This window comes from Lathyrus oleraceus, chromosome 2 (assembly GCF_024323335.1).
Source record: "Lathyrus oleraceus cultivar Zhongwan6 chromosome 2, CAAS_Psat_ZW6_1.0, whole genome shotgun sequence".
In the NCBI taxonomy this organism is placed as follows: Eukaryota; Viridiplantae; Streptophyta; class Magnoliopsida; order Fabales; family Fabaceae; genus Lathyrus; species Lathyrus oleraceus.
Genome location: NC_066580.1, coordinates 486,953,036 through 486,965,363, shown reverse-complemented (window position 1 = coordinate 486,965,363; position 12,328 = coordinate 486,953,036). Strand labels below are relative to the sequence as shown.

The following is a 12,328-nucleotide window of genomic DNA, read 5'->3' as shown; positions in this document are numbered from 1 at the left end:
AATTTTATGACAAAAAATGCCTTCACATGACTCACCACACTCCCTCTTCATTCCATACATAGTTAGAGTCAACTAGAAAGAGTATTTCATGAGCAATTATACATGGGCCATTAAAAAATTAGCCTTAAAGAACTGGCAAGCGTTAGGCGTAAAATACCTTAGTCAATTGATGACTACTTGAATAGCTTTAGCCTTCTCAAGTCAAGGTGCTTTACGCAAGTCCCTGAACATGAGTTGGTTGAAATGACCGCAAGAGGTTTAGACTATTCCATCAGGAAGAAGTCAAACCCTCAATATCTAAGGACATGGCCCAATTGGTAGATAGATTTCACCAAGTCGAGCGATTAAAGTTGAGAAAGCCATGTCGAGTAAATATAACAAAAGAGAAAAAGCCGCTTATGTAGAAACAAATGGTTATTTGGAGACATACTTATTTGGTGAATGCGTCGAAGATAGCAAGGTCTATGTGGAAGAACTAAATCCAGGGCCTCCATATGTTTGAAAAGTTTTAAAACCATATAACGGGAAAAAGCCCATCGAACCCATAAAAAATAAGAAGCTCATTACCAAGATATATACTTTTGATATAACAAAATATGGAGAAATTTTTTATTTGTTGGTTACTATGGGCATATTATAGTTCCTCCGGGATTTAAAATCCCCTCATTAGAGCAAAGGAAAAGGAGATGCTTTTGTAAGTACCACAATTGCTTAGGTCATAAAACTTCCAAATGTGTATCTTTTTAGGGGTAGCATAATGTTTGATGAAAAAATTGCGAAAGGTCTCGTAATAGAGAGGTGGATCGACATCTCGATTCATTTCGACAAGAGAGCCATTTCAGATTGGAACCATAACTTCCAAAGGAATCTCGGGAATCATTAAAGGACTTATGTGACTTCTTCCAACGCGCATAAAGGATAATGGATTAGGCCTTTGAACCAGCGAGGCTCAAACTAGCAGAAATGAAAGGTAGTCGACATGGGAGTAGGTTCTTCCTACAATGACAACTCTCACGTGTCAAAAAGATATTCTTATGGTCCTCAAAATTATAAAGGAAAGAATCCTATTACAAGAACACAATGGCACACACACCAAAGGAACAAGAAAGCAACATATGAGGCCTCAAGATCAAACACCAACAACAAGGCGTATGTAGAAAAAATCAACGAATTGGCAAAAAAAATCCAGTTAAGTAGAGATTGTTTCTAGTTGCGGAACCATTGGAAAAAGATGCTTTGATCCCATAGCATTGTCTGACGATGAAATGGTCACAGAAAATTTCGATAGAGGATAAGAAAACGATCTTGAGGTTGCTTACAATATTCACTTTAAAAGTTAGTTTTCTAAGATTATGTTAGGCCCAACCACAATTCTAAAAATCAATTCAAATAATATAAGGTTTGTCTTTATGCTCAGAATATCTGATTAACTTTTTTCACATATGATCAAAGTGACATATGCATATTTATCGTGAGAGAAACGTTTGTCACCGAACACAAATCTAAAACATGTGTACTCCCTCAACTCGCAACATTCCCTAGTTATTAGCTAAAAGAATAGCATAACTAATCTTGTCCTTAGAACCCGCAACTCATCTCAATCTTTTCAAAATTTTATTCACCAACACTGAAATCGGAGACAGCCTTAGACATTTTAATTTCCACCTCCTCCACTTCTAACAAAATTCCATCTTTTGCATCATAAAGTTGATGAAATTTCAATTAACAAAATCATACTCTTTTTCCAAATTCATTTTGAACAAGACCACTACTTTCTTTGTTCTCCTATATTCATCAACGATTTCATTTGCAATAAAGATCATGTCAAAGATTTGTTTGCATATTATAAACACCAATTGTGTCTAAAGTTATGTTGTAATTCAACTAGGATACCGTTTACATTTTTTAAGTAATTTTTCTCTTTCTTTGATTAGCTACACAACCTCGTTCCTCAAAAAAGCAATTGGGGATTAAGTTCAATAACACAAAAACAAAGACATTATGTTTAAATTCTACATGAAATGCATTCAATACATGTACAGATTTACTATCTACAACCCATTATACATTACATATTAACATAAACGATCAAAAAACAGAAAAAATGAAATCAAAAGTGAAGTGTTTCATCCTTCAATGACTAGCATATATATCCCTAACACTATATCACATGAAATCTAAACGCCATGCAAAAACTTGCGGATCCTCTTAACAAACGTTGTCCCATTATCCTTAACCTTTTTCTCAGCTTCCTTTCGACGAAGTTGATTGTAGCGGGTATGAATCCTCTTCAATAACTCACTCTTTTCCATTGCTTTGCTTCGTTTACGCGATACCGATATTGGTTCATTAATATTGTCTTCAAACCTCATCCAATCATCCGGAGCCTCGCGCGCTTCTCCATCCCGCGCGGCCACACCAAGTTCCTTTTCCAAGTCCTTATCGCGGAGAGGGAGGTGGCGATTGGTCCATGGCTTGTAATGACGGTGAGTGTGATGGCAACGGTGGCGGACAGGACGACCGGAAGATAACGGTAATGGACGTCTTTGATAACGAGAACGGTCAACGGGACCAAAACGGAAAACTGTTAGAGGAAGAGGTTTAGAGTCTTCCAATGATTCTCTTGTCGGTTTATCAATGTTGGAGTGATGGTGAGGGGTTTCTTCGGCAGGATGGGAATCTGGTTGGGGAAGATTCTGGCTAGGGAGGAAGATGGCGTCTTCGTCAAAAAAACTCTGAAGGTCGAATTGGTCAATGTCGGATGAATCTAAGGTAATAGGAGTAGAGGTTGAGAAGGTACAGAAAAGTAATAGGAAACATGTGATAAGGATGTTGGGAGAAGCAATGTTTGTGGCCATGGTGTTGGTGTAAGAAAGTTGAAAAGAATGGAATGAAAAGAGGAAGGTGGTGAATTATAATGTGTATGTCAAAAAGAAAAGAACCGAAGATGGATGAAGAAATTGAACCAACGACGGGTAAACGGGGAAACCGACCACGTGAATGGAGCCAAAAGCAAATGTTGTGTGTCATTTTGATTTTTTTTAACATGTAATCACATTTAACGAGTCATGTCACTTATTATATATGTTTTGTTTAAAAATAAATTAGTATTTTAAATCAAAATTTATTAAAGATACAGATATTCAATTATTTATCATGAGTACTTAAAAATTTGTTTCTTTTTTATAAACACCCCGATAACCATTTAGTTGGGTACCGATTTCTCATCCAATAAAAATAAATTACATCAACGTCATGGCACTTTACATATGTATATTTTATTTAAAATAAATTAATATTTTAAATCAATTTCCATTAAACCGATATACAACTATTTATCATGGATATTTAAGATTTTTTTTTATTGTAAGATGCCTATGTATCCAACATTATGGTTTCCACTTCCAAATCTTGTTTTAAATATGTATGTGGCTTTAAGGGAGTGATTCGTCTACTCGTAAAAATATAGTAATTGAACTAAGAAATTTTAGCATAAAATTTTGTAGTAACTGAACTTAGAATATTCATCAAAGATTTCAACCTTATGATAATCTTCATCAAGGATTGATCAAAGAAGTTTTCATTAAGACTTTTCTTCAAAGATTTTCTACATGTTCAAGTTCCAAAAGAGCAACACACCATAGTTTCCCTATAGAAATTTGATCACCAAGATGTTAATTAAAGCCATGTTAATTTGAATAATGAACCTTTATATTCAATTGTCATTGTAATTGATTCAAGGTCTTTAAGTTAAATCAATGTTCGAGTTGCTAATGAAGGATAGAGAATGTTTCAATGGATATGGAAGCCAAAGACGGTGAGGCTCATCAAGGACCATCTATTGAAGGAATGTTTACAACCATTTAGCGCTGGACAGAATAAAGAAACCCAGCCCAAACCGACCAAACCATGTGGCCCCTTAGACACCGGTTCGGGTGAGTCGGTTTTTCGGTTTGACGGTTTGAATAATCTTGGGTTCACATGGGTTAAACCGGTCGGTTTAGGTTTGAATTTATGGACCCGATGATATCCTAAACCGACCGGTTCAGTAGAAATTATGTTATAGACCATAAATTCCTAAATCAACCGGCCGGCCCAACCAAAACCAAGACTCTCTCTCAGTCTCAAATCTCAATTCATTAGTTCCACTTCTTCGTGAGATTCATACGCACAAACAGCAACGTTACTCCGCTAGGGTTCATCATTCTCTCAGGTAATCGGTTGATTCTAGGGTTCATCCTTTCAATTTCCAGTTCGTGGTTTCATCGTTTAAGAACTAACTCTTTCTACCTTCCAATTTTTCGGTTGATGCTAGTTCGTGGTTTCATCGTTTAACGAAGAACCGTCGCCGTCCATTATTCAACCACAAATCACCACCGATGTAAGTTACTCCTTATCTTTCTTTCTCTCTTTCCCTCTCTTTCTCTCTGACTATGGTTGAAATGTTAAGTTTGGTTGAACTATTTCTGATGGGTTTGACTTTGTTTTGTTTTAACTCCGATTCTAAAACTGCTTCTTCAGATTGATTTTGTGAAGGTGTTGTCGGTAAATATTGTTCCTACTCAGCTCGCCGATAACTTCCGGAATAAGAAGCCTGAGGTTTTACTCTTGGCCGTTATAAACTTCATGTTATCTATAGCTACTAATAACTAGCTGTTCAAATAAAAAGTGATTTTTAAAGCTATAACTACTGCTATGAAGAATCATTAGTTACTGCTATGAAGAAATAATCATTTTCTTACACAAGTTTGAAATCACTTTTTTCAAGCATTAACAAATAGGCTCTTTATCATGCTAGTCTTGCATCTGACAGAAATAAGTTTAAGTTGTTATAGAGGAATATTTGTTTTTAGAATTAGTTATTTGTGATTGGGGCAAGTATTTTTGAACTACTGTTTTTGCAGCCTCATTGTGTCCTAATAGGTATTCTCATATGAAGTGGCATTTAGGCTAAAGATGAGTTGTTAGTTATTTGGCTTGTACTGTATGCTTTTAGTGTGATAATAATTTGTTATGAAGGTGCCAGCTAATTGATCATAGCACGCAATGGGAAGAAGATAAATTTGAGTTTGGGTTGCCTACTCAACAACACTGTATGTCAAGAAGCAGTGGATGCATATCATTAAAATTTATTTCTAGTTCTGCTATAGTAGATGCAGTTCTTAAACATTTATCCTTTCATATAATAGCAGGAAAATTATTGGTGCGCGTTGGTATATTAAAGGATATGAAGTAGAATTCGGTAATCACACTTCTGGTACTAGTTTTCTGTAATCACACTTCTTTTTTCAAATGATTTTTCATCACTTTTTATTGCCAGATTATGGTTCCAGTCCCACAACTATTGGTTTAGAGGTTATTAATAGGCCCACAACTCTTGTTGTGAAGAGATTGATCTTTGAGACAGTAACCTTGAGGTGGAAGTTGAATCATTCTCTTTCGGAGTAACAGCTTCAGGTTGGTTTCTAACTGAGTTTTGATATTTATGCCTATAAATGAATTTCATTTACTGAGAAAGCTTGTTGGTTAAATATTCCATGTGTATTTCTCATCTCATCTTTTTCCTTCTGTTTTATGTTTCTAATTGACAATTCTTGTTTTGTTGGTTGTGTTTTGGTACTGGAAGATGGAGCGCGGCAAAAGTAGCTTGCAAGGAGTTGGAGTTCCTAGCTTGCAAGGAGTTGGAGTTCCTAGCGGAGTTGTAGATCAAGGAGTGAGTCAAGGTAATGCCATCACCTGTCATTTTTATACTGAGTGTTTGTTTAATAAGTGATACATGTTATGCTGTCATTTTTAAATGTATGAATTATAGGAGCAGCTGCTGGTACTGCACTCCCTCCACTTCGAAAAAGGAAACTTAATGCTAGTGGTAGTAGAAAAACTTCTACGGTTTGGGAAGAGTTTAACATTTTACCGGATGAGCCTGAACCTATAGCCGCGTGTAAACACTGTCATAAAAGGTACCGATGTGACCCTAAAACACATGGTACTTCTAACATGCTAGCTCACTCGAAAGTGTGTTACAAAAACCCTGCCCTTTTGTTGAAAGACCCCAATCAGACAAACCTTGTAAGCGGCGAGGGTGGGTTTTTAGTTCCAACTAGTCAAAGGTTTAATGCTGCAGCCTGTAGGAAGGCCATTAATACCTTTGTTATCCTTGATGAACATTCCTTTAGAGTGGTTGAGGGTGTTGGTTTTAAGCAAATGTGTAAACAATTGCAACCCCAAATGGCTATCCCTACTAGGAGGACCGTTGCTAGGGATTGTTTTCAGCTTTACCTAGCTGAAAAGTCACGTCTTAAAGCCTTTTTTAAATCTGATTGTACTAGGGTTGCACTAACCACAGACTGTTGGACTTCGATACAAAACCTTAGTTATATGGCCACCACTGCACACTTCATTGACACTGCTTGGAAGTACCAAAAAAAATTATTAGTTTCTCTTTAGTTCCAAATCACAAAGGTGATACCATTGGCATGAAAGTCGAGGACGTTTTGAGGGAATGGGGGCTTAGGAAAGTGTCTATAATTACCCTGGATAACACAACAGCAAATGATGTGGCTGTGAGTTATTTAGATAGAAGACTTAAGAGCAAGAATGCTTTACTGGGTGTAGGTGATTATTTGCATATGAGGTGTGCTGCCCATGTCTTGAACTTGGTAGTGAGAGATGGTGAAAAAGAACATGAAGGGTCTATTGAATCAGTTCGCACTGCTGTTAGGTTTGTAAGGTCTTCTCCACAAAGAGCTATGAAGTTTAAGGAGTGTGTTGAACTTGCGGGCATAACTTGTAAAAAAAAACTTTGTCTTGATGTTTCTACAAGGTGGAATTCCACTTACCTAATGTTGGATGCTGCTGAAAAGTTTGAAGCTGCATTTGACAATATGATTGATGAGGATCCTGGATACATCGAATATTTTGACCTCCTTACCGGTCCACCCGGTTCTCAGGATTGGAAAAAAGTTAGGGCTTTTGTGGTTTTCTTACAAACCTTCTATGAGGCAACCAAAGTGTTTTCAACTTCGCAAGAAGTGTCCTTGCATTTAGCTTTTCATAACTTGTCTTCAATTTTGTGTGAGCTTCAAGAAGCTTCATTTAACTTGAATTCTTATGTGGCTCCAATGATTTCACATATGAAGGTTAAATATGATAAGTATTGGGGGGATGTGGGAAAAGTGAATCATTTTCTTTACTATGGAGTGATCTTTGATCCTAGGTTTAAGTTTAACTATATTGAGTGGTCTTTTAATGATATGTATGGGCATTCTAGTGACCTTGCCAAGAAAAATATTGAATGTGTCAAAACTAGTTTGTTTAAACTATATAATTGGCATAAATCTGATCATGATAAGAATGTTGGGGCTAGTCCTTTAAGTGCACCAGGGAGCACTTCCCTTGGAGAAGCATCTTCCCAACCAAAAGAACCATCACCTTTTACAAGGGCTAATGCTTTTAAGAAACATCTGAAGGAAAAAGACACAATTGAAAATGAAAATGAACTAGAGAAGTACTTAGGTGACCCTTGTTGCGGGGAGGGGGAAAATTTTAGTATTCTTAATTGGTGGAAGGAAAATTGCACCCGTTATCCTATATTAGCAACCTTGGTTCGGGATGTGTTGGCAACACCTGTTTCTAGTGTAGCCTCAGAAAGTGCTTTTAGCACGGGGGGGAGGATTTTAGATATCTATAGGAGCTCTTTGAGTCCAGATATGGTCGAAGCGCTTATATGTACTCAAAACTGGTTGAAGCCTTCTGACAATGATCTAAATGTCCTTAATATGACTGAAGAATATGAGATTAGTGAATCAATTGTTTCAGGTACGTTATTAATGAAAACTTTGCCTCTTTTAACATTATTTTAAATATTTGTTAAAATTAAGCCTCTTGCTATATGTTTAACGTATGTTTAAACAACTTGTAGAGTTTCAAGTAGCTACTGGTGGAGCAGCTGCTCCTACACAGGCTGGGCCTGTTTAATTCTCGCCTAGGTATGAAAATATAGTTTTGTTTTATGTCTTACATTGGTTTAACTATACTGATTTGATTTGATTTGCAGCTGTGAATTTTTGAATATTTTGGAGTCACTTTGTGATTCAATAAGACAAGCCTTTCTTTTTTGGAGTCATTTTTTGAAACTAAGGATGGAACCGTTTCAGTAGCTACTGCGTTTGCTGGTCATCAGGAAGGTAATGCCTCTGCATATTGGGCTCGTTATTTATTGGAATCCCTGTCAAAGAAATTTCTGGATGGTATGATATAAATCTTAATACATATTATCTGATATTTATACTTTATCTTTTCTCAAACATGCCCTGAATTTGTTAATTCAGGTGGCGGGTTTGTTTTGGGGTATCTACCATACCTGCAGCTATACTTGCTCTGGCTATGGTCTTTTGTGCAGAAAGTCCACATTGGTTATACAAGGTTGACACCTAATACTATTTCATATTATATTTATAACTTCTTGCTCCTAAATTTGTTTGAATCACTTGAAATCTCTGTTAATCAAGTTGTTACTCTGTTGAAGTGCTCTATGTGTCTTTTTTACATTTACAAATAAGTGCAAGCTTCATTATCTAGTTTTCTAGTGAATGATCAAATAATCTCTGTTAATCTAGTTTTATAACTACTGAGGAATATTCAGATTGTGTTTATAGTTCTTGAAGGCTTCTACTCGCTTATATGCATGTCCTCATTTTCCTTACTAATAGAAGACTGGAGGAATAGTTTTAACTGTTTACATATTCTCCAATTCTCTTTCTAGCCATCTCTGACATGATTTGCAATAGTTCTTGGTTTTTGTTAATTAGCAAGACAAATGTTCATCCTGTGTTGCTTCGATCTATCATCCTTTTGACAGTCCTCGATCATTTATCTCTTTTGTCATATAGCAAGGAAGAACTGCTGAAGCTGAAGTTGAGTTTGAAAGGCTTCTGGGTGTATCCGAAGCAAAGTTTGCAATATCACAGTTATCCAAGGTAGATAGAGGTGACGATACTGATACTGTGAAGTTCTCTGAATTGCTTCATTGTCATCATTCTAAAGGTATATAGTTTTTTATGTCTATCTCTAGGAAAGTCGCGTCATTGTGTGTTTATGTCATTGTTATTAGCTTGTCACTGGTTTCTTTAGGTATCCAAAAGTCATTTTTTATTCACGAGTTCGTTTTGCAGTTGTTTTTATTGGATCAACCCTATTTGCTTTACAACAGCTATCTGGTATAAATGCTGTGTTTTATTTCTCTTCAACTGTTTTTAAAAGTGCTGGAGTACCATCGGATGTTGCAAATGTGTGCATAGGATTTGCTAATTTGACAGGTACAGTTTCATTTTCATTCTAATAGCATTAAGTTGTTGTATTCTCAAATGCTAATTTTTTTTTCCTGTTTATCTCAGGATCTATCATTTCAACGGTTTTGATGGATAAACTTGGAAGGAAGGTTCTACTCTTTTGGAGTTTCTTTGGCATGGTAAATTATGCATAGATGTTCTATTATATCTTTTCTTAATAAGCCAGTCGTAACATATCATCATATTAAAGGTGATTTTCACACACATCACAATATGGTACCCAGAAACAAGTTATCCTTTTGTAAGTCCTGACTTGGTGTTTATTATAAAATTTGAAAAATATGAACAATTATATTATTACTTTTACAATGAATATCTACAACTCCAAGACTTAATTGGATTTCCTCAAGATTAGGAGCAAAACAGTAGCAGCTAAACTATCTTCAGAATTATATCTAAATAATAATGAAGGAAAAAACAAATTATATTATAATTACAATCAAAAGTAACGAAGAGGGGAAATATCGTTTGGCATGTGAACCAATGCAAGCACACAACATTACAAAACTGTGGGAAATTTCCTTTATTGTGTTATGATGCTTTAATTATCTTATCTTGTTATTGTATATAAAAAAGATTAACCTGGTCTTTAATCTGAATTTTAATATATTTATATATACACTGTATAGGCGATATCAATGATCATTCAAGCCACAGGAGCAAGTTCACTTTTACTAAACACGGGAGCTCTGTACCTATCTGTTGGTGGCATGCTAATGTAAGTATGCTGTAACTATGAATACAGATCTTGATTCTTGATAGATGCATCTGTAGTGAAAATTATGAGTTAAACAAAATTCATATTTCTAGAAATAGTGACATGACATTTTATTAGCCGGAGAGAAGTTGCTTTTATTAATGATTTAAGGTCACTAGTGGATGATGTTTTGAAAAGAGAACTATTGAGGATGTCTTGGATACAAAAAACAATAATAATCATTGATGTCACTTGGAACAGTCACGCGATTAAAAAAAACTTGGAACCATCACCTTTGGCTAGGGTTGTATGCAGTGCATGTTGGGCAGACATTGCCAGAAAATGAACACTGACGTTTATTCTTCTTTCATGCAGGTTTGTCTTTACATTTGCTCTTGGAGCTGGTCCAGTTCCAGGTCTACTTCTAACAGAAATCTTTCCCAGTCGAATCAGAGCCAAAGCCATGGCATTCTGTATGTCTGTACATTGGGTAATTTTCTTCTGCTTGTTTGTAATTTATGCTCTGTTCTATTACAAATTAGTCAAAGTTACATCGTCTGCACATCGTTTAGTCTAACCAAGTTTGATAAATTATGTTATACTTTCCTGAATTTTACCATGGTTGAATTGAGAAAATGAAGACTTCTAAAGTTCATTGCAATTTTGTACAGGTCTGTAATTTCCTTGTTGGGTTACTGTTCTTGCGTTTACTGGAGAAACTTGGTCCACAACTGCTTTACTCAATGTTTGCTACATTCTGCATGATGGCAGTAATCTTTGTAAAAAGAAATGTGGTGGAAACCAAAGGGAAATCACTTCAAGAAATTGAGATAGCACTTCTTCCCCAAGACTAGAGCTTCTTACAAAAACCCATTCACTGCAGTAATTTTGCATAATTTGGGGGCTATCATAGTGTCGGCTATGAGCATATTATGAACAAATGTTAACAATGATTGTTCAATCCATTTCCGAAAAATGCAGCAATTTCATAAGTTTTAAGATATATTGTTTTATTTTTTTGTTCATAAGTAAACTAAAAGTTTAAAGACTAGTATAAAATTGTGCTATTTAAATCCTAGATAAAATCCACTTGTGTTGGGTTTATTTTGGAATGAGCTCAATTATTTTTAAAACCGAATAAACCGCATTATGAAACCGAACCGAACAAAACCGAAACCGAAAATAACCGAATTGCAAACCGGTCGGTTTTGGTTATGTTTTTTCCAACCGATGGTTAAGTCGGATTGGGAATTTGGGCCCGAAAACCGATCCAACCCAACCGATGTCCACCCCTACAACCATTCACGCAATATTCCAAGAGACTACTTTGATTGTTCAAAGGTTGACTAAGGACGTCGCGCATATCAAGAAACATGTAGTAGGAAATGAAATAGCCAATAATAACGATGATATTGACAACTAGTAGTTGTCTTTCTCCTGATTTGTTTATGGTTTTGGTGTGTTTATTTCTTTGCAATTTTGTGCTTTATTGTATTTTGGATCTAGTTTTTTCAAATTAATAATAAGTATTTTTATTTTTATGATCTATGTGCGTGAATATATGTTTTCATACCTTTTTATCTATCGGTTTATTATTTCCACTTATTTGATAATATTAAAGGAGGATAAATATATTTTTAAGGGGAGTATAATATACTCTCTATATTTACGAGAGAGTTTAACCACTCCAATCTTTTATCTCTAATTTTTTATATTTTTTCACCTCACTGAAAAATGTGATATCATCATCTAAAAGGGGGAATATATAGATCTTAAGTGTGTAAAAAAGTAAGTTCACAAGAAACATTTTTAAAAATATGGTGCACTTTTTTTAAAAGTCCATATTATTTTGTTTAATAACTAGCTCATATCCATTTCGTTAAGGGAATTGCTCTTTCCACCCTTTCTGGTGCTTCCCCCCATCTTGAAAAGTCACATATGTCCCTAGCGTCCAGAGATGCATCTTTGGACACAACTTTTTTTCCACTCCTTAACGCAAATTGATGAGAAATTCTTGTTTTACTAAAAATTAATCCGGAAATACATCTTTGTATGTGTATGAGGTCTTTCTAAAGATACATCTCTGTAAACACCTTTAATTCAAAATTCAAGGGGTGCACTACTACGGAAAACTCATTTCACAACGGTGAAAAATGGATACCATCACGGTTGACCAACCATTGTGAGGTAGGGTGTGGTTGTAAGTATGTTGTTTTCCACCACGGGTGTGTGACCATTGTGATAAACTGGGTAGCGCGCTACCTATCACAATGACTTTAAT

The 12,328-nt window shown here is 35.6% G+C and overlaps 3 protein-coding genes across 7 annotated transcripts; all 3 read left to right on the top strand.

Moving 5' to 3' along the window:
- Positions 1-3,867: 3,867 nt before the first annotated feature.
- On the top strand, positions 3,868-6,508 carry LOC127120807 (zinc finger BED domain-containing protein DAYSLEEPER-like). 5 transcript variants are annotated; one of them, XR_007803258.1, is made up of 7 exons: positions 3,868-4,213; positions 4,316-4,381; positions 4,522-4,599; positions 5,020-5,093; positions 5,193-5,242; positions 5,321-5,457; positions 5,627-6,508. XR_007803258.1 is itself a non-coding variant. In XM_051051355.1 (7 exons), exons 6-7 carry the CDS (start codon positions 5,627-5,629, stop codon positions 6,445-6,447), a joined length of 732 nt encoding a protein of 243 aa, XP_050907312.1. In that variant the 5' UTR covers positions 3,868-4,213; positions 4,316-4,381; positions 5,020-5,093; positions 5,193-5,242; positions 5,321-5,457; the 3' UTR covers positions 6,448-6,506. The 5 variants fall into 5 exon arrangements, 4 of the variants coding, with proteins under 4 accessions (XP_050907312.1, XP_050907315.1, XP_050907316.1 ...); XM_051051355.1 differs by lacking the exon at positions 4,522-4,599 and having other exon boundaries at positions 5,627-5,723; positions 5,813-6,506; XM_051051358.1 differs by lacking the exons at positions 5,020-5,093; positions 5,193-5,242 and having other exon boundaries at positions 5,627-5,723; positions 5,813-6,506.
- A 73-nt stretch (positions 6,509-6,581) lies between these two features.
- Positions 6,582-8,212, top strand: LOC127120804 (zinc finger BED domain-containing protein RICESLEEPER 2-like). The gene is made up of 3 exons (XM_051051353.1): positions 6,582-7,818; positions 7,922-7,988; positions 8,057-8,212. Exons 1-2 carry the CDS (start codon positions 6,630-6,632, stop codon positions 7,975-7,977), a joined length of 1,245 nt encoding a protein of 414 aa, XP_050907310.1. The 5' UTR covers positions 6,582-6,629; the 3' UTR covers positions 7,978-7,988; positions 8,057-8,212.
- LOC127120806 (probable plastidic glucose transporter 2) lies at positions 8,197-11,048 on the top strand (the record flags this gene model as incomplete). The annotated part of the gene is made up of 8 exons (XM_051051354.1): positions 8,197-8,249; positions 8,331-8,424; positions 8,892-9,045; positions 9,174-9,317; positions 9,396-9,469; positions 9,980-10,068; positions 10,423-10,537; positions 10,719-11,048. Coding segments are annotated over 8 exons (906 nt in total), but the record flags the coding sequence as incomplete, so codon positions are not given.
- Positions 11,049-12,328: the final 1,280 nt, after the last annotated feature.

Excerpts from the sequence above, each read along its gene's own strand:
- LOC127120804 (XM_051051353.1), top strand. The coding sequence starts at position 6,630 with ATGAGGTGTGCTGCCCATGTCTTGAACTTGGTAGTGAGAGATGGTGAA. Across the intron at positions 7,819-7,921 it reads TAGTGAATCAATTGTTTCAG|AGTTTCAAGTAGCTACTGGT; the intron begins GTACGTTATTAA and ends AACAACTTGTAG.
- LOC127120807 (XM_051051359.1), top strand. The coding sequence starts at position 5,627 with ATGGAGCGCGGCAAAAGTAGCTTGCAAGGAGTTGGAGTTCCTAGCTTG. Across the intron at positions 5,724-5,812 it reads AGATCAAGGAGTGAGTCAAG|GAGCAGCTGCTGGTACTGCA; the intron begins GTAATGCCATCA and ends TATGAATTATAG.